This window comes from Cygnus atratus, chromosome 24 (assembly GCF_013377495.2).
Source record: "Cygnus atratus isolate AKBS03 ecotype Queensland, Australia chromosome 24, CAtr_DNAZoo_HiC_assembly, whole genome shotgun sequence".
Classification (NCBI taxonomy): Eukaryota; Metazoa; Chordata; class Aves; order Anseriformes; family Anatidae; genus Cygnus; species Cygnus atratus.
In genome coordinates, this window is record NC_066385.1 from 2,267,149 (window position 1) to 2,288,265 (window position 21,117).

The window sequence follows — 21,117 nt, forward strand, 5'->3', positions numbered from 1 at the left end:
GGCAGATTTTACTTATGAAGTTAGGGAAAAATATGTAAAATGCATGATCATTGTTAGATGGTGTTAGAACAGATACTGCAGGGCTAAGAAAAACTAATTTAACACAGGTCTCCCCAGCCCCCTTCCCCCTTCTTCTTTTTTCCTCCCCAGACTTCTCCAGTGAAAACAATGGACTTAACATTCTGGCAGGAAGAAGAGACAGAACAACTTCAGTTAGAGCTTGATTGAAAAAACAAAAACCGATTTATGTCAACCAAAGCCTTGGAAGGACAATGAAATATGAAGACAAGAACTGTATATTATGATTCCACTGGAACATATGGGGCAAAGATATTCAGGAGGCCAAAATACATCTTTTTATCAGAATGTTGCAGATTTTTATTTGGACCTTATTTATTACTTGATGTTGCTGTCTTGTGAATAAAAACGTAGTTTAATTTTTCCACATCTCCTCTCCACATCTTTAGAAATCTACAGACTGCTGAATGAAAAGAGGCGAAGAAGTCAGGTCCCCCTGGAGCTGACTTTGTAATCTGAGACCCAGGAATTCCTTGGCTTTAGATAGATCCACCACATACTGAAAACAGTTGGTATAGCAAGCATACATGTGCAGGCACATCTAACTCTTGGGAACAGGAGAAAGGGAAGATCCTTCAGAGAACATGGGAATCTGCAACATTTACATCATTCCCCCCTTTAGTAGCTGTCATTTTTTCAAATACGTCCGACTGTCAATTGTTTTCTGCTCTACTTGTGAAGTCACCGAGGTGCAGATGCAAAGACACCATTTGTGTTTCTGTTAACAGGTCGCTGCTGTGGCAGCCTACGGTCACGAACTCAGGGATGCAACAGGTTCTGTGCGGAGATGTGCACTGCACAGAGATGAAGAATGTGTAATAGACTAGCCTGCGTCAAAACCAGCAAAGACTAAGAAAAATAATAAGCACAGCTTTCCCTTTAAGCTGCACAGGAAGAATTTGAGAAGACTGTTTCCTTGTTGTACGGTCAGTACGTGGAGTTAGTCCCAACACAGAGCGCTGTAATGTTGAAGCATAGCTGTACATGTCTTGGTAGCCTGCCCTCATGTCATGGCACTTGTCTAAATGAATAACTAATGAAATCTAGGGGAGTATTACATTCAGAGTTGGTTTCTAATCACACCGGACCCTGCAAGCGTATAAAGATGGCACTGTGAGCACCATACAACTCAGCAGCCTGCTGTTATTTTGATTGTACTACTACATATGCTTCCAATGTCTAACCACAGGCAAGTTTGCACAACTGACAGAAGAATTTAAAATTGACACTAAATACTTCACTTTTCTCATGTCTTGAAGTTATGATTGTTTAATTTTTTGCTGACAGCTTTCGAATCTGCGTAACTTTCTGAAGTGGACATTTTTATTGTTGAAACTGAATTCTGAGTAACGAACAGGGCCAAGTTTTTATGGAGCAAGGACCTGCCTGTTTATCTTCATTCATGAAAGCAGTCTCAGCGGCTAACACAAAATGAGGCTGAAAGATTAAACTCAAGTGTAGTAAGTTAATATTGCATTGCTAGAAGGGAAGGGATAGGAAATCAGTTTGGACTTTGCATTGTAACATTTAGTTGTATCCACCACCATCCTTTAAATCTATAAAAGAAAAGTGTTGAAGGCAAAGCTCTCCCATTTACCTGTGCAATCACTTCAGGGTCCATGGGCCGGTGGTTGTTGAAGCTCTTTGACCTCCCTGCTGTCACAGTTTTCCGGATCTGCGGGCTGTCTATCCTGTTCTTCAGAGATGAGTGTCGGCTGATAGAATTGAGGCTGCCGTGGCCACTGATGGAGCATTTGTCTGGAACCTCCTTGGGAAGACTTTGGCTCATTATGGGCTGAGATGAGGGTCTGGAACCGGCTATGGCTCCTGGGGAGGCTGGTTCTGCCATTGAGCTACCTAGTCCGTGGCTGTCACTTTGACGGAAGGCTCTTCTGATGCTGCCTGACTCTGGTTTCTTTCTTTGCCTTCAGTCACAAAAGCAAAACAAGTCAATAAAAGCAGAAACACGTAACGGGCTGCAATTTGAAGATATCCCCCCAAAACAACACAGAGGACAATGGGAAGAGACATAAAGATGCCCAGATTACAAATACACCCAGGTTTTTAGGAGTCACTGTGAAACAGTAAAGTTATAAACCATTCCATTTAACACATCTAATAACACGAGTCTGGCAGCTGTGCACATTCATAGCAAAAACAGAAAGCTTGGATGGAATGTAATTAACTTGGTCATGAAATAAATCTTTTATATTTGAACAAAAAAAACCCTCCGTGCCATCAACAGGTTTTGATGATGTGCTTTTATTACATTTGAAGAGCAGAGCTACAATTTTTGACTGGAGGACACAGTATAAGTCTACTAAGCTCCTGGCCCAAGGCATCAAGTTATTTTCAGAGATTGGCAAGCAAAGAACCCCATAGTTTGGGGTTAACGATCGTTTCCAGTATTTGCTGGTGGTAACAGAGACTTCTTTTGCATTGCTTTAGCAGGACCATGAGGTATTATTGATAAAGGGCTACAGACAAACCAAAATATGTCAAATGATAAAGCTGGTCCAAACAATTTAGTTTCTACCCCAGCACCATGAGGTCTGACAGCATGATTCCATTCAAATTATACAAAGGCCATCGCAGCAGAATACTTTATGCCATAGGTCTGAAGCTTGGCATCCGTTATACAGGGAAGGATCCATTTATATATAGCACCAGCCCCATGAATAACTGCAAGAAAGTGTTAACTCCAGTAGGATTTTGGCATCCAAATAATAATTCAGTGGGTGGCACAACTGTCATTGCGAAACCATCTGATTTAATTTTGCCCAAGTCTGTTCACACATAGGTCAGAAGATTCATTCCTAAAGAAAAAACAACAAAATGAGTCTTATGCTACTATTGCTAAATATCAATTTCCCTAGTAAAGGGAAAAATACTGGAGTGGACATTACCCAGGCTTCTTACAAACACTACATTTAATGCTACCAAAAATCAGCAGATGGTGAAGCTGCAAAGGTCTGCTCATTATATAAATCTTTCCATAACTGACAGCATGGCATACTTCAATGGCTCATACAATAAATATCAAAGAAAGCACAGATCCCAAGCTGAGGCAGGCTAGTACAGCTTTAGCGATATCAACAGAGCTCTGCTGACTCCCATAAACTAAGGGCCAGGCTCTGTGTAGGACATTAGCTCATAAAAACATTAACAGAAATATATCCTCTTTAAAGGTTCGGACTTGCTACAGTCTGTTAAACTAACTAAAGGTTAAAAATATCCACTCCCATAGAACTGTAACTATCATATTAATACCTTCGCTGCACAACATACAGAGGTGAGGCTTTTTTAATAGAAATGAAATAATCAAAGATTTGGGGAATAATCTAACGCAAAATAATTAAAGATCAAGAAATTTAGTCTCTTAATAAAAATCTGGGAAATTAAGCTGGTAAGTTGACTGTTGGCTAAGGTAACAATTTCTAACTGAGCAGGTAAAGTTGGAGCAACAGGGAGATGTGCTGTTTCACTGCAAGCATATGGTTAGTAACCCAAGGTGAGAAGTGCTGGAGAAACAGAATGTCACAGGCAACGCCAGATGGTGGGACTTAAGGTATGTCATTCAGCACAAAATGTGGTGCTAGTTTCTGAAAGGCTGTCCCCCCACCCCATAAAAAAGCGTGTTAAGAGTAAACGAGATGTAACAAACCACAGGAACACAACAAGGAATGGCAACACACGATTACAAGGACTTATTCCACTATTGCCCTCCGTTTCTCGGTATCTTTAGCTTATAAAAGAGAACATATTTGGGAAAACAGGATCGGATGGCACTTGGGGACGGGGAAGAGAAGCCAGTGGGATTCTAAATAAGCACTGGCCACATCAGTGAAAGAGAGAAGAGGACAGCAAAACATGAGCGAGTTAGAGGAGGCAAAAGCACAGAAAAATGGTGGAAGTGCTCATTAACGTTTTTCAGGGAAGGCAATATTTTACTGGACTCATCACCAAGATCTTTACAATTAAGTAAAATAACGCAAGGCTGTTCTTACTTGTTGATGTTTGCAAGGTAAATATCTGCGACGTGACCCCCACTTGGGCAACTGGCACCAGCTCTAGCAGTCACTTTTTCTTCCGGTGGCTCAGAATTTATTTCTATTTCAGACTTCGGACTGGATCGTTCAGAGATACCATCCTCACTAGGAAGGAGGAGGGAAGGAAATCACAACCAAAACAGGACCAACAGCACCGAACTTCAAATACAGCACTGCGTGTGTAACATACATACAAGACTACAGCACTGTGCTAACGTCTTTCTCTTAAGAATCATTACACATCTTTCAAAGGAGAGAGCCTGATGTCTTTAAGCAACTAGGAGATCTCAGCTCTGCAGCTTCAGCAGGCTGGCAGCCCCAGATCAGTTTTTACGTCACACTGAAGCTGAAGACCTCCAACGTAAGTGGACACCTACGCCTGTGCGGGGCTCTGCTTGTTTCAGTAGGATCCCCTCCTTGCAGGGAAGGCTGAAGGACGAACTCTCCCCCTGTGGTGTCAACACCTTGACACAAATACTCCATTCCACACCTGATTTTAGGCAAGCCCATCTTGCAGATGGACTTAAAGTGTAACATACGTGTCTTGAACGACGATATACTGATGAGGAATAAGGCCGTCAATTCCATTGTGGCGTCCCTCCCACCAGTCATCTGAGGCCCGCTGATAGAGTAAGAGAGAAGCTCCTTTTTTAAAGGACAGCTCTCGTGCAGTCCTGCCAATGTAGTCGAACTTCGCTATTGCTTCTATGGGCTCACACTCTAGGAGATAGAAGGGAATAAACAACAATTCACTAAACACCTGGGCTCAGATAAGTAGTCAACAGTTTACACCTACCACAAAACAGTTTATGAAGAGAGCATGGGTTGTAGGATAAAGTGTTGCTTCTTTAGGTAGCAGAGGGTGGGAGCAGTAAGATTCAGAGGGGAATCCCTAAATTAAGAGATCATTATATTTATATTTAGGGATGTTGCAATTTCAGCATTTACCTGATCTCTGCATGATAGACACATTCACATTTTTTAAGTCATAAACCCACTGCCAGCCATTCAAGTGTACAAAGATGGAAATGACAATGACAAAATTAGCACCTTATTCAAAAAATAAATCAAAACTGGGTAGCAGTAACGTGTCCCAGGCAAAAATCTGCTTTTTGAAAGGCAGCTAAATGAAACTCCATGGGCTGGCAAGCAGGATTTGTTATCAGCGTTCAAGAAGAGAAACCTCCTCTGATTCCAAGCTGCTTCAGAAATTAAGCGTCTGTTCAGAAGGAAGTTTCTGCTGCCTGTGAGGTTTGGCTGACCCAGGAGAGCAGACCCCTGCCCTATCCATCGAGCTGCTGTGGAAGCTGCCAAAGGCAACCAGCATCCAGCACAGCCACTGCGAGCCTGCCGCTGTGTGCAGCTGGGCTGCGCTCGGAGCTGTGCCACATGCCCCAGATCCGACGGTTCCTCCTTGATAAAGCTCACGGAAGAATCACAGCCATGCTGTGTTTGCAGCCGGGCACTGATCTGGGTCCCTGTAGGACTCTGATGTTATGCAGAGGAAGAATATAGGTGTTTATACGCTCAGGAAAATCAATATGAAATTCACGTGGATTATTTTTAAGACTTTAAAAAAATATCTGCTATTGGTTGAGTCCAAATATAGATTATGCCAGCTCCCAACTCTATTCTGGAATCAGGGGAATGGAGATGAGCTCAACCACATGGCCCCAGTGGACTTCAGCTGCTAATTACTTTAAAGGAGCTTTCCACCACAGCCATGGAAACAGAGCTCTTTCTCAGGGGAACAGACTTGTGGTTCCTCTCCCTGGGGAAGGGAAGATAAGCCATTTCATCCTGAGATCTCAACCAGCATTATGGGAAGCTTCTACAGTGCAACAGCCAGCCAGAAAGGACTGGAAAACCAAACAGGAGCCACAGCTTTTAAAATTATTCTTTGGGAGGGCATACGCTCAAGAATTAGGTCTTCCAATGTTGACCCAGGTAGCAGCTGGGCTAGAGAAAAATAAAATAAATAGTGTAAATCCATCTGAATGCTGCCCAAGGAGCCCCGATCAACAACTCGAGTTACACAGTGAGATGAGAGCAGTCGGCCACAGGGTCTAACCAGGCTGAACCCCAGCAATGAACTTCTTCATCACTAAACCAGGCATGCTGAATTCTCTCAAATCACACGTTTCAGGTAAGTCTGTGGTCAGCCTCACACAAATCCCATTATCAGCTCTCAGCCACCAGCAAGGGGGAAAAAAGCCTGGCCACGTTTTCAGCTTGTGATAGCCGCCCTGCTCCAGACTCCCCAAAGCACGCGGTTATCTGGTTTTGGCTCCGCTTCCCTCTCGTTTGCTTTGCCTCTGGAGCCAGCTTCTTCACAACATTCAAAGATACAATAATGCTGTTTTTTGGTGTCCCCCTCCATTTACGAAGGCGATGGGGCTGCGGTTTTGTAAATTCCGTCTGTTTCATTAAGAAGTGTTTATTGTTCCAGATGAGCGCGGCACTCAGGTTTCTTATGTTTCCAATTTGCCTTTTAGGACTCTGGCTTTCATCCAGAGAAGTGATTTTAGACTCTAATTTCCAGTAGCTTTTTCCTACTACACTCATGCCCAGAGCAGAAAGCTGTGAGAATAAAGACCAGGAAGGCTAAGCCCAACAATTAACCCTGCCAGTCTGAGAACCTGTGCACAAAAGCAGCAGTCTAAAATCTTTCCACTCATGCACCCAGTGAAACCAACACGCGACACGCTCGTCTTTCAGCATTTCTGACCTCTCTTCCCATCTCTGGATGCCGTGCCCAGCCCAGAGGCTCTGCAAAGCCCCTCAGCCACCATGCCCCAAGGGCTGAAGCCAGCAAGGGAGTTTGAGCCCTCAGACCCCACCAAGGAATTACCAAGACATTTATTTCACTTGGCAGTCACAGATCCACTCAGAATCAGTAAGGCAGCTAAGAAAGCCTTTATAAAATAATTCTTCTAAAGTTGGGTTCATTTCCCTCCATTTAGCAGTCTTGCGTGCTCCCTTGGTGTTCAAAACCCATCTGCAGATTGTGAAGGGGCTCGCATCCCCCCTTCTGCGGCCTGCCAGCCCCGCCATGCCAGCAGAGGTGGCTGGGGTGAGGCCGTACCTCGGCAGGACCAGGCCCAGCCTCACAAAAGGTCTCATCCAAAAGCGGAATGAGAGAGAAAAAACTTAACCCTGAGAGTGACCCAAGGCACTGTCAGCACTGCTGACACACAGCCTGAGGTGCAACACAGCGGAACCCCAGGAGAACGACGGGAGGGTCCTCACGGAACAAGGCCTCGCTGTTCCCGCAGAAGGGACGGAGGCCCCGCGCTCTCCTCTGCTTCAGTGCCAAGCTCTCCCTCCCAACTGCTTCCTATGGAATATTCCGTGGAGGTTGCAGAACTCCATCCAAAACGCCTCCCAGTTTTACCTTGCACAGGGGCCCCAACGCGATCCGGTTCCAGAGGCTGTAAAACAGTGTCCCTCTCTAATCTCTGGCTGCTCATTTTCCCATCACTGTGTCCTCTTGACTACTTACATGACCTAAAACCCCCCCACAGAAATAACGAGAGCACACCCAGCGGTGTTTCAGCCTGCAGATTTTAGCCCCGGCAGTTGCAGCCCTGGTTCCCTTAATTACAGCCATGAAATTACTCCTCCTTTAGGTACAAACTTGAAAAGGACATGTTTTTGTGCATTTTTTAGAAACTAAAGCTTTTCAGAAAGAACACCCTGTTCGACACAGATAGCAAACTCATGTTTCATTCCTGTATTCTTTGTGTTTCTTCCCAACAACCTTGGTGAGGAGTCGCTGCGACAGTGATTGACCTTGCTGCGGGAGAACTCATTTTCCAGCATTTCTAGCAGTGCTCAAACGGTGTTTACTTTGTTACTGGTGTGTGAACACCATTAAGCCAGCAGGAGCACAGCAATGCCATGGGAAAGGTTTGTTAGGTGACTGCTGGAGCAGAGAGAGCAAAAAGCAGCACGGGAGGATGACGGCGATGAGTAAATTACCGAAGACCAGCTCAGAAATGACACTACCTTGTTCGAAGGGAATGCCACCTTCCTCCCACCTTTACAGCTGAGACCACCACGAGTAAAACCAACACAAAACTTTAAGACAATTGCAAGTGGTCAAAAAGCAAGAAGAAAAATCTCTTTGGCCTGTTTTGGTCAGTTGTCCTTCCACGTTGGTCAGCACTCTGCTGTTTCACATCAGTACCATAACCTTTTCCTCTGCTCTGCATGGGGCTCACGTGCAGCTGTCCCCATTGTAGAAAGCAGCTTTGGAAGTATAAAAAACAGACACCCCAAGACTAGGGTGGTGTCACCCTCTCCTTAGGAAATACCAGGGAATTCTCAGGGTTGGCACCCCTTTTTACTAAAAAGACCACGAGAAGGGGAAGGGAGTTTCCTCAGGAAGACCAAAAAATTATCAAGCAGCGAAACCCGCAGAACTCTACCCTAAAGGCTGCCTCCCAGGGGAAGGCAAGCCAAGCAGGTTCTGATTTTATTTTGTTTGCTTCCGTGAAGCAGAACCGCTGGAGCTTAGGGCACTCACAGCTCCCCTGCCAAAGCTACTGAACGGGGAATTGCCTGGCACACACAGAGGGGAGTGGGAGAGCACGCTGAAGCACATCCAGCCTTTGGCTCTGTGCTTCCCTTGTGTCTTCCAACTCCAAAACCCTTCTAAGGTATAGATGAGCTCAAACAGCACTGAGTGTGCCCAGGCCTGCTGCTAAAATGACATACCCTTGGAATAAGGGATACTTTAAAAGGGTGTGGGATCAATGGGAATTTTTAGAATTTACCTGACTATTTTTACTCTTTGGCATCAAATGCTGCATGTGATGTTTCAAATGATGGTTACGATTTAAATTCCACTTTGGATTTAACTGCAAGGTACCACCTTCCCTGCCTCCCCCAGAGCAGGTTACACCAGCTAACCAGAGAGTTACTGGGCACTGCCTACCATCATCACTGGTGTGGTGCTCAGCCGTGACGTCCTGAACTGAGTCTTCCGTCGAGGCTCTCTCTCCATGAGGACTTTCACTACAGCAGAAGGAAAAACAGACAGTGCTTTACACTGGTGGAAAGTGAGTTTCCTCATTTACAGAAATCAAAGGCAATCAGGAACACCCATTTAGGAAGTCAATATCCAGGTTCCACTGTGACAGAAACGCCATGGATGCATTTGCACATATTCAAGTCAGCGTGTATAAATCAATCAAGCTAAGCCCTTCCTTGCTTAAACAAACCAAACATCTTTGTCAACCTTCTGTATGCTACCAGGAAAGCCTAACTTCAGATCTTACAACCCAGCCCTCTGGAGATATTTAGAAGTCAGACAGCAATGGCATGTTGGGTCTAGCTCCTCTCTGCCATGCCAGAATTATTCCCCCAGCTGTATTCTCCATTGCTCTAATTAGCTCATTACATGACTGATGAGATAGCTGCCACTTCCTGGGGGAAATTATTTCTAAATTCAGAGTGATATTTCCAGGTCTGAGTTTGTCATCTCCCTCCTCCCCTTTTATCACAACCGAATTGTCCAGCCCATTCCACTGAACGGCTCCCACAGCCTGGAACCTTTATTTACAGAGCACCTGAAACACCAGGAGTCCTCGTTTACGTTTTGCATTAAGAAAAGCTCTCAACAGGCACCAAGTGGCACAGGGAGGTCACGTTCTTGGAATAAATAAATAAAAAAAAGTAAAGCAAAGACTGGCTGGTCCCTGGAGACAAGGCTACAGCCCCTGTGTGCCAGACCGAGCCAGCCCTTGCTCCTCTTCAAGGCAATGTTGACTCCTCTTCACACAGTGATAACTTAATCTGTTGGTTTGGCCTTACAGTGGTAAAAGTGATCACTGATGTACAGCGCTCTCCCTTTTAAAAACCACATCATCACCTACTCTTTTAAAGGAGGGAGAAAAAAGGGAAAAAAAGGGGTAAAATGTTTGAATAATTCTGGCGTCTCTTTATGCTCAACCCATGACATGCAGCTTCTCCACCATCTTCTGAGTCAGTGCCTCAGGAATCAGCCTCTCATCCTTCGCAAAGCCTTCATGCTACTTAATAACGTTTACAGAAGAACTTAAAGCCAAAAGGGACTCCCAAGAGGAATACAGCACCGAGGGCTAAAGTTTCACGCAGACTGTGAAGTAATGTCGCACACAGCCAACGCCGGAGACCCAAGCGCTGCAGAGAGGAGGATCGAGTGCCTCCTTCTATCCATGCCTCTTTCTGTCCGTGCCTCACATGGCACTTCCCACCAACAACCCCGCGTTGTGCAGCGACTCAGCCTGCGTCATGCGAGCACCAGAGCACCGCAAGGAGCAGCGCCAGGCTGCTGGCCTTCACCCCGAGGGCTCGGTGTGAAAGCAGTATAGCTGCTGGAGGAATGCAATGCCAGCCGAGCATCTCCACGCCACCATCTCCCCTGCACGCCCACGGTCTCGCTTGCCAGGATGCAAGCTCCTGCACTGAGCACGCTGCTTACACCAAGCCGTTCTTCTGCACCGTCAGATGGACAGGCAGACGCAGCCCAGTGCCAGGCAGTGTTTCAAAGATGCCTGCATCACAGCCCTGAATTTCAGTCTGAACCTTGCCCTGTTCTCCTCTGCCTGAGGCAAGCTGCTCCAAGCCTCCTGGGCAGCTGCTGACCCACGCTGCAAGAGCCCGGGCACACGAGCCATGGCCCCGAGCCCCGGCAGCCCGAGCGCCAAAGCATCGCTTGTGAGCTCCTAGGCAAAAAGATGGCTCGGAGCAGCGAAGTGGCACGATGCAATTACAAACGCGGCAGACTTCATTTCCTGATGAATCAGCTAAACTAAACAGATTCACTCTGCTTCTCGCACACTTTGCAGCAAGGAGCCCTGTGGGCAATCGCTAGCAGCTATCTAAATACCAGGGCTGTGAGAAGGCTCGAATGGAAACCAGATGCTTCTTCCTGGCTTTATTAAGCAGCCTCCTTTGCTCGCTTCTACCCTTCTCTGCTTAATGGGTCTCAGGTCAGAGTGGTTAGGAAGGGCAATGAAAAAAAACAAGTGCCCTCAGAAAAGTGGTATTACCTTCCAGGACACTTTGCATCCTACATACTGATGCTACACACACTAGAGGTTGTGTACACCCAAGTGTTACACGTGCTAGAGGCTGTGCTGCACATTCCACGTTTTTATTCTCTTCACCTTACGTGACGAACACTCTTGTCGATGCATTTCTTGATGGTTTTAAAAATTCTTAAGTTCTTTTTTTTTCCTATACAATTCATTTATATATAACATCAATGAAAAATATCAGAACAAAAGGTAAAATTAAATAGAAGTTTTCCAAAAGAGGCACTGGCAAGTTTTCTGCACACAGCAGTTAGCAGAAAGTAGCTGCTCCTTGCTGCACGTACACGGAGTGATAGTTGGAGCTCCTCTGAAACAAGCTGGGGAACAAGGCTAGCTCTGTCACCAGAGTGACTTCATTTTAAAACATATTTGTTTTAGTGTATGAAAATAATCATTTGCATTCCTGGGACAATGGAGGAGGGAACTGGGGGGGGGAGAAGCAGGACACAATTTAACATTCCTCGTTTTCAGTGGGAGAGATCAGCCTGGCCAGTAGGAAAGAAAACACCTCCTTTCCTTCCCCCACCTTCCACCCCAGATGACAGGAGCCGCGCTAGCTGAATTGTTTCCAGATGTTGCTTTCAGACTGAGCATGCGGCCAGGCCTCCAGAGCTTTAAGCTGGATGGAAATGGTGATTTCGCATTCCTCCCTCCTCCCTCCCCCCACCACCAGCACTGTCCTGAAAATTAAACCATGCCACGGTTCTCTAGGTTCAGCTGCAAGCGACCCTACCTCTGAAGAAAGGCCACTTGAGACACGCAACAAATGCAAAAGCAGGAGGGAAATAAAAAAAAAAAAAAAAAAAAAAAAAAGGAGAACAGAATATCCAAGAAAATCCTTGCACAACCTTGTCCTTCAAGATAAGTGAGCACAGGTTGGAGTAGTCAATAGCTACTTACTAACAGCTTATTTCTTTTCAAGTTTATGACTCTCCAGGGATACCAGAGCCATCTTCTCTTGCGTGATACAGATTTGAGAGGCTAGATGCTTGAATACTGACTTAAGATAACGCAGAACGCATGACTGGAGCACGCTAACCAGTAAGAAAATATGCACCCATTCATTTTCTCCTCAGTGATATCTATCATACCAATAATCCTCAGTGTTTCCACTTCTGCTATAGACTGGACCCTCCAGCTCCCTTGGTCCTGGGAAGATGTTCTCATGTTGGATGATGATGGTTTTGATTAGTTCATTGACATGAGCTTGGCAAGAGACTTGATCATGACCTTCAGGCACAGACATCAGTGTTGGCCCAAAGCAGATGGCTAAATTGTAGGGATCCATCATATTCTCTTCACTGAACTGAGATAAACTGCAGAAGACAGAAGTGGGGAGGACGGTTAACAACAGAAAACGACGTTATCAGTCATCACCATCGTCTGCTGCAGAACACAGATGAGGGGGGAAGGTTTGTTTTGGGCTTTCTGCTGTTAAAGCTGATTTGCTGGGATGTGAATGTTCCGGATTCATATGAAAAAATGACAGACTGATGGCATTTCCAAAGAAATGAAAGAGAAACCCCAAAGGGACTTTAAAAGCCTTATTGATTTGATCCCAGCGCTACTCAAATCCCTGTTTATAGTTTAACCCCCTTATATAGATTTAGAATATTTCTTAATGCAATCTCCTTTCTTTTGTTCTCGCTCTGAAGATGAGCATGATGAAGAACAGCAGCATCGCATTTAGACTCAACACTACCAATCTCAACAGGAAGGAAAGAACATTTAAAGCTGCTAACTTCTAGTTAGGACATTTTTCCTTTTATGCTACCTCAGGTGTCAAGACCATGGTACTGGAGGAAGCTACTGATTTCTTGCCGTCAAGCTGTCCAATGAACCAGCCAGATGTGACGGACAGTTTAAAAAAAATACATTCACTCTCCATCACTCACAATACTTAGTACACACTGCTCCTTGCTGGTGTGGGACCCAATTTCTGATTCCTTTGTATCACTTTTTGATTAGTTTACCAGCACATTATTCACTTTCATTTCTGGAACTCCTTTGAGATTGCATTAATATTAGGATAAATTTCAGCAAGGCTCAAAAGCCCAGGAAGACAGATGCAATAGCAAGCTAATGACATCTGCACCTTGAACTGTTGCTCAGATTGCACACAGCAACACCAGGGATGGTTCTGCCATTTATCCCTTTACACCCAGCACTACATACAGCAGGGCCATGGCGCTCTGAAGGATACTCACTGATTGAGGAATGCGAAGAGGTATCTCATTATGATCAGAGTGGTCTTAGGCAGGTTCAGAAGCACCTTGCGGATGTGGAGCGCTCTCTCTTGCAAATTATCCATTGCTGAAAAGAAGAAAGAGCACCACAGAGTTACAACCTCACCATAGCCACAACTTTCCAGCGACTCCGAGTACAGCCAGTAAAATATGATAGGTCCTCGGCAAAATATGTATTTATTTCTTTATAAAAATATATATAAAAAAGGGGAAGCCAACGCAGTGGCATAGCAAGGAAGGGTCTGCCCATTTCCTGGATTCACCAGCTGCCTGGCATGGGAACAAAAAGGCTGCAGAACCTGCTCGTGATGCCTTTGACGACGAAGGTCCCTGAACACGTGAAGCCTCACTGCAAGCTCCTTCCTAGCGTGGGAGCACTGGATGTCATCTCTTTCAATAGCTCTGACACAATAGCTCATTCAAGTTAGCTTAGAAAGGTGGGTGTTTAAAAAAGAAATTGTACAACAGTCAATGGAAAATTAACATAGTTAAGGGGTGAGGCAAAAAGCTCTGTGTGCAGCAGCCTACTGAGAAATAAGTGGGCAGCATAAATCATCTCAGAAAGGAGAACTTATTTGGAAGCAGATTTTTCTTTTTATATAATGTGAATTCAACTCTGTAAATGCATTTATCAGGAGAAGAAAACCACGAGTCATTTTAGAAGCAGTTATCTTCTGCTTTGCTTCAAAGGCTGCTACCGCAAAAGCTGTTTCATGACTGGGACAATGGAATCATTCATTCTTTCTGAGCAACATGGCAATAGTCAGGCCATTTAAAATGAGGTTGCTCAAGTACAAAAACACAAACAACTCCTTGCCCACCATAATCACTTTAAAAAACAATAAAAAATGTTAACAACTGGACTGTGACTGCCCTCATGATTGAAATTCTTTAACAAGAGTCAATAGATGTACCCTCATGGTCACGAAGCTAGAAGGTATACGACTGCTGCCTTGCTAGCTAAACAGAGTACGCAGGAGCATGGCAGTAGACACATAGCCAGGGTATCCGTTAACTTTAGGGAAAGGACAGGGCAGAAACCCTCCTGGAGATGCTTCCCATTTCCAAGAATGCACTTCTGACACCTCCTGATGAAAGGTCTTAAAAGATTATTTTTCCAGAAGTGGAGGTTTCTATTTTATTCTTTTTAAAAATTACCGTCACAAAGCACTGTCTCAGAAAAATCCACAATACAGCCCTTAAAATCTGTTCATTTCTATCTCCTTGTTCATTTCTATAAAAAAATCCTAGCAGAATAAGGATGGCTGTAAGCAGATAACTGCCCAGCCTCTAGCTAATGACACCTGGGCAGCGCAAAGCCCACCTCAGAAGCCATAAAGACTTACTTTGGAGTCAGGAAAAAGAGTAGGGGGAGTGCAAAAAATCTCATTTCTTTTCAGATCTTCGTATACTTACTGACACAGGCAATCAGATCATGGAAGATATCCTTGGGGAAGAGAGGGTGCTCCAACCCTCGGAAATAGAGCTTCAGAACCCCTGCTATCGAATCCATGTCATGGTCATTCTGGTCCCCAGCCAACGGATCTTCACCTTGGTGCCAAGCAAAAAGAAACAGGCAAGAAAAATCAGAATACTGGAGAAAGGAATCAGACTGGAAGGATGCAACTCAGCTGGAGAAAAAGATTTATGCAGCACGACGCCGATCCCACCTACTCCAACTAAAATCAGCAGAGGGAGAGCTCCCCTGCAGACAGCAGCAGGAAGGGAAGCCTCTGACAGCATCCCAGGAGACCTGGGGTACCTTTCTACCAGCCAGCTCAGTCTGACACGGGCTCACGCCCCCACAGAGGTGCTCCAGATATTTCGGTAGGGTGTGAGCTGCACAGAGCCACCACCGCAGGGAACGGGGCACGGGTGCAGGAGCCTGTATGTCTTCGTGCACACTCACAACTGGAGCTCAGCTGATTCAGTGCACGTGCAAGAGGCCAACGAGCATCTTATACCAGGCTCAGCGGGACAGACACCTCATGCTGAACTGCAGGGAGTGTTTCTGGGACAAATAATTTGTCACTGTAGGTATGCCACTGTTTGCCTGTATCACCAAAAAAAGGTGCCCACTTAAGGAGTTGCTCCCTATGGAAAACTCCCTACCAGATATAATTAGATTTAATGGTGGGGCAAACCTCAAATTGAAGTTATATATATCCATTATGTGACTGGAATTACCAAAGCTTGCCTATTATCTTAATAACACACTGGATAATAAATGGGCCACTATAAACTGGAGCATTATCCTTGATATTAACTGCCACCAAGGGTTCTGGGCGAGGTAATAAACTGCAGAGACATTATTGTTAACTTTGTCAGTTCTGTATATCATACGCTTTCCAAAGACAAGTGAGATGAAGCAAAAAAAAAAAAATCGCCTCTATTTCTGCATGTTAGTGCTGGAACAAGTGGCTATTTTCCCACAATGAGTATTTCCTTCATTTAAAAAGGGGTCTTTCAGCCTCATATCAAGTCTCGACTCACAGACTATGATACACATTTCTGCCTGCTCTGTTCCTGAAGATTTTAATTCTCAAATAGATGGAGACAAAGGCAGATGAAATTAGATGCCACGTTATCCATTAAACTCCTCTCTTCCCAAAAGCAAAATAAACTTGCTATGCTTAATTAATTACTGCTCGTCTCTCCCAACAGCAAGCACAGAAACATAGCAACCGTATTTTTCAGAGTAATGTATTCAGAGAATTAACGTGAGCCCTGTTGTCTTCAGTGACCCAAGTACAAGTGGGGAGAGGGGCTGCAGGATTATCTAAAGAGCAAGCTCTTCTGAACCTGCTCTGCTAGGGAGAACAGCCCAGCTAGAAGTTGATGAGTCAGGAGGCTCCCAGCCATTCTTTGCCTTCGTATGGAATGGTTCTTTACACAGAAAATCAAATCTATTAAAAGCCACATCCAGTTTACTGTGTCTTGAAATTTATTCTCTCCCTTGCTGATATTTAAATGTGGCCAAGCCACCAGAAGATGGAATACACAAAATTTCCTTCTCCAGCAGCCGGTCTATTCACAAAGAGCTTGCAGAGGGTACAGGGAAATAGGTAGAAAAACACAGTTACATCCAATAATGAATTTCCCTCTATACTTTAGTGCTGCATATAATCAATAAATTATCGGACATGAGAGAGGACTGAGCTCAGAATATTTATTATACAGACAGCCTACAAGATATAAAGCCTAATGCCAAACAACACTGAGCGTTCAAGGTTAATGAGCACTAGGGAAGTGTTTGGGCTACAGCCACTTAGGAAACAAAATCTGAAGGAACAAAACACAAGTTGCATTCAAAACATGCCATTTCGGAACACTTACACGAATTAATACATTTGGCAATAATTTCTGAGATAATGGAACAGATCCTCCTTACCTCTCTCAAATGCATTTTTAATGTCGTTCACTTCGACTTGTGACCCAGACACTCTGAATATTCCTTCATGCTGCAAACCTGGGAGACAGTAAGAAAGAGATGTTGGTAAGAGGCATAAAATCAGCTGGCACCCTCATTATATATGATAAAGGAAACAAACCCAGACAAAAGCATGCTCTTCGAAAAGCCATCTTCTCTTATGTGTCCAAGCACATACATAGTATGTAAAAACAGAGCCTGGCACCAATGAGGAAACATATTAGCCCTTCCTAGCGAATTGACAGAATAACTTAGATGTAGCAGTCGTGCCTGTCATCTTTTACCCTGAAGGATCCCAAAGGATTTTACAAGCCAGAGAAAGCCATAAGCTAACAATACATCAGCCAGAAGTAAAATATGGCCAACTGCACAATGAAGCAGTTTACTTTTCAAGAGCAACGCCACAAAGGCCCAGGGCAAATCAGCCAATTGAAATGGAAACATTTAATTCCTCCAGCATGACCCAATATCTAGGGCTCCAGGACAGTCTTTGAGACACTCCTGCTAAAATGCTGGTATTAGCAAAGCCATGAAAACCAATTATCAAGTAGGCGAGACGTTCCAATGTACTGCCATCGCAACAATTCTGTTGCTATGTGTAGGATGAGCAACAACTGCCACAGCTCAAATAATGAGCAAAGTAGTCTTCACAGCTGGAAAATCAACATGTATTCATTCAAGCCTTTTAATTGTGTGCTTTCTGTAACAGGGAATGTTGCAATGTCTCTGCTTTATTTATAACGATGGCTATAAACCAATAAGCTCTCTTGAATGCATCTGTGCCCTGCTATTCCTCTCAATTTCTGCTACTGTTTTAATCACAGTGCCATGAAACCTCTGTAGTATATGGCTGCATCTAGCAGCTCTGACACAGCTACACAACAGGGAAAAGCAAATCCCAAGCACAGAGAAGCAAGGAGGAGAATGACACACATCCCACACCTACACAGTGAAACATGGCCAAACATCACTCAGGCTGCCTCCAACAAAATTAATTCCTGCAATATAATTGTGTCAGGCAGTTTTATGATTTCTTCTGTCTAGGTGTATTTGTCATTTAAAAGCACTTTCCTTTTAATTCCAAACTACACTTTTAGGCCATGATGTGACATTCGGTGCAGACATCAGTTGAGCTTGTTGGAAAATCTTTCCGTTGATGATCTAAGCCAGCCCAGCTGACCAGCAATAAGCTTCTAAAAATAAAATCTCCTGATGGCACTGTATTATCATGCTTTGGTTTACATTGCAACGTGGTTTCAATTATTTCTCTAGCAAATGTCCAATTACAAACTTAGTAAAGGCTTACAGCAGTTGGTTCTTCCAGGTGATGATGAAAATGGGACTCTAGATTATTGTTTCTAAAGTGAAATGGTAATTAAACAAGGAAAATGAAACAGGACCTGCTATCTGGCTCTATGTCTTGGTTAATGAAGATAAATTCAACCTCCTTCTACATATGTTAATTAACAGCTGTTTCACATGCTACTAACAGATGATATTGATTAAAAATGAAAACAAATTAAAATAAACCTATAGAATCTTTCACAGCTTTCAAGGCTATGAAGTCAAAGTCAAACACGGATAAATCATCTCATTGCGGCAATAAGCAAGCACTAAATTGACTACTTGACCTCCTACGTTCAAACACTTGGAGCATTTCTCCTCCTCTAGGAAAAGCATAATTATGATTGATAAAGGCCACATTTCAGACCCCAAAGCAGGTGACGGGAGGTGAGGCATGAGTGGTACTTAAGGATGGGAACCTTACTTCAGAGGAAACAAAAGTGATATTGTTGGAAGGACAACTTATTGCTCCATATTTAGTGTCACTTATTTGCAGTAACCATTTGCAAAAATCACACACACAGTACCAAGAACACAGCCAAAAAGTCAGTGCAAGATTCTTTATCGTGCAGTCTCTAGTATTATTCTGAGTAAGCATCATGTGCCAAGCTACTCAGAGCATTTCAGAAGGCTTCTATTTCTATGAAATGAATGGTGATATAAACAGGATACTTTTTGTCCATAAACTCACCGTGTCTACTAATGAATCGTATGCAGCTCTCCACGACCAGGGGAATGGCTTGCGTGGAATCCTGCACGCACAGAAAAAAAGAGAATAGTCAGAATGCAGAGCGATGGCAAAAAAGATCAGAACACACAGTTGTGAAATACTAATTCAACCATTACAGAGGAGCAATACCTTCGACTAGAAGGTGGGATGGGGTGGTGGGGTTCACTTTATGTGCACAGCCGCATTGCTTGGCTCCTGCCTCTACAGGGAGGAGGGAAGCACCTTTACCTATCTTACCCACCCCAAACCATGTAGAAATAGACAGAATTACACCCAGCAGAAGACTATCTTTTAGAAACAGGACTAGAAATTCTCATCTGGACTCACTGCAATAATTGGTGATGAATGCAAACCTCCTCAAAGCATCCAAAAACCCAGAGCATAATGTGCTCCAAGACAGCAAGTCTGGCCAGCTTACCAAAAAAAAAACAAAAAAAGGGAAAAAAAAAAAAACAGCCAAAAGGCAACAGGAAGACTGGGATTCCCAAACTACTATGTTAGATTTTTTCCCTTATTTCAAAGAAGCACATTACTAAAAAGTAATAGATTATCCACTACAGCCAGGAAACCAAGGCGTTGCTGTTTTAAGTCTTTGTCCAAGAAGGCACAAGCAAGCAGGTGCTGCTTTAACAGCATTCCAGAGAGGAAATAAAGGGAAAGGAGACAAAAAAAATACAACAGCATGAAGCCCATAAACCATGACTGTCCAGACAGCTGAAGACTGTTTGGCTTTTTTGGTTCCAGATCTCTCCAAACCACTGACGGAATAAAATCGTCTTAAAATTTTGTCAAAGAAAACGAATCAAGGCTGTGGATCCATGTTTACTGATTTCAGTTACTGAATTAGCAGACACTAGTTCCAGTTAAACAAGAACGAAATGGCTGATGTAAGGAAAGGAGGGAAGGATAAAAATACTCCTGTTTTCCAACCGTCTTCACCTGCACGCACACACACACGCATCCCTGCCTCATTACTGAAGCCAATGTTTATTACCTGCTTCCTTATCGTGGAGCTGCGTCTGCCGCTGATGAGATCAGAACAGTCGGTGCAGGAGGAAAAACAGAGAAGAGAAAAAGTCAAGACAATCCTCTACTACTTTAGTTCTTGCTCGTTTGGTATTCCAAACCATGCTGATTTTGGAGGAGGGAAGAAGTCAGATATACAAGTCAATCATAATGACTTAGTCTCAGTCAATTTCTGGAACTTCAGAAGATTTTAAGCGACTTTAAATCACTAAAAACCTGAAACAGACACGAGGGAGTCCACTGCTTTGACAAAAGATTACCCTTGACATTTTAATTCCAACCATATGGAAACCTGTTCTATGCGGCTCCTCGCTCGCGATGAAGTTTGTTATAAATTGCTCAGAGCACTTCTCGAGAAGAGCCACGCTGCGGAAAGGGGGAAGCAGGTGGGAGCAGGCTGCCTTCCTGCTGTGCTGCCAACAACTGTCACTGCGGATCCCTTGTTACAGCTCATGAGAGACTTCAAATAAATAAATAAAACCCCTCAAACTCCAGCATGCACCAGCCAGGCTAAGCCATTCCAGTTTAAACCATGATGGTCTCATTCAGTTACGTTGATAGACAGAACTGTAGAAAAAAAAAAGGAAAAAGCCTTCCTTTGCCAGGACTTCCCCTGCAAAATTTATTAATGAGGTTTAAAATTCCTATAGTTTCTGGTAAAAATGAAGCATGAGAGAGAACGGTAGAAAGGCCCTAATGTCTCTCATTCAAGCCAATTCCCTGCAAGGGCAGATGGCTGCTGAATTATAAATAAGGTGATTGGAACTGTGATTTTTAAAAAGACTGTACAATGTGTTAATTCAGGGGAAATTCCTTTTATAAAAAAAATCAAAAACACTGAATGAAAAAAAAATCAGATTCCATGGGCTGTCACAGACAATATGGTCTATTTTAAACTATTAGCAGTAATGATTCTTTGATATTTAAAATTGTTTCATGATGAATAATATTTTATTATTACAGATGTCAGGCTCTAATTAGGACCTGTCAGCTTTGCTTTGCTGTAAGGAATTTGAAAAGTAGTAATGACTCTGGATCAGCAGTAATCACCTTCCTTTTGTTAAACCGGCAGGATGATGCACAGCCCCTGCTCCAGCTCCTCGTGCCCAGTGGAGCTGCTTGAATCCATCAA

General features: G+C 43.9%; 1 protein-coding gene across 8 annotated transcripts in view; it reads right to left on the reverse strand.

Moving 5' to 3' along the window:
* Positions 1-21,117, reverse strand: part of SRGAP2 (SLIT-ROBO Rho GTPase activating protein 2) — a 106,219-nt gene that overhangs the window by 6,952 nt on the left and 78,150 nt on the right. For 5 of the 8 annotated variants that reach the window (XM_035561321.2, XM_050715386.1, XM_035561320.1 and 2 more), the window contains 10 exons: positions 19,954-19,984; positions 18,921-18,981; positions 16,847-16,924; positions 14,872-15,006; positions 13,417-13,522; positions 12,301-12,525; positions 9,067-9,146; positions 4,667-4,847; positions 4,086-4,232; positions 1,676-2,003 (listed from right to left, as the gene is read on the reverse strand). In XM_035561321.2, coding sequence (XP_035417214.1) covers positions 1,676-2,003; positions 4,086-4,232; positions 4,667-4,847; positions 9,067-9,146; positions 12,301-12,525; positions 13,417-13,522; positions 14,872-15,006; positions 16,847-16,924; positions 18,921-18,981; positions 19,954-19,984 — 1,372 coding nt within the window. The other 3 variants (XM_050715389.1, XM_050715387.1, XM_050715388.1) reach the window with 1 other exon arrangement.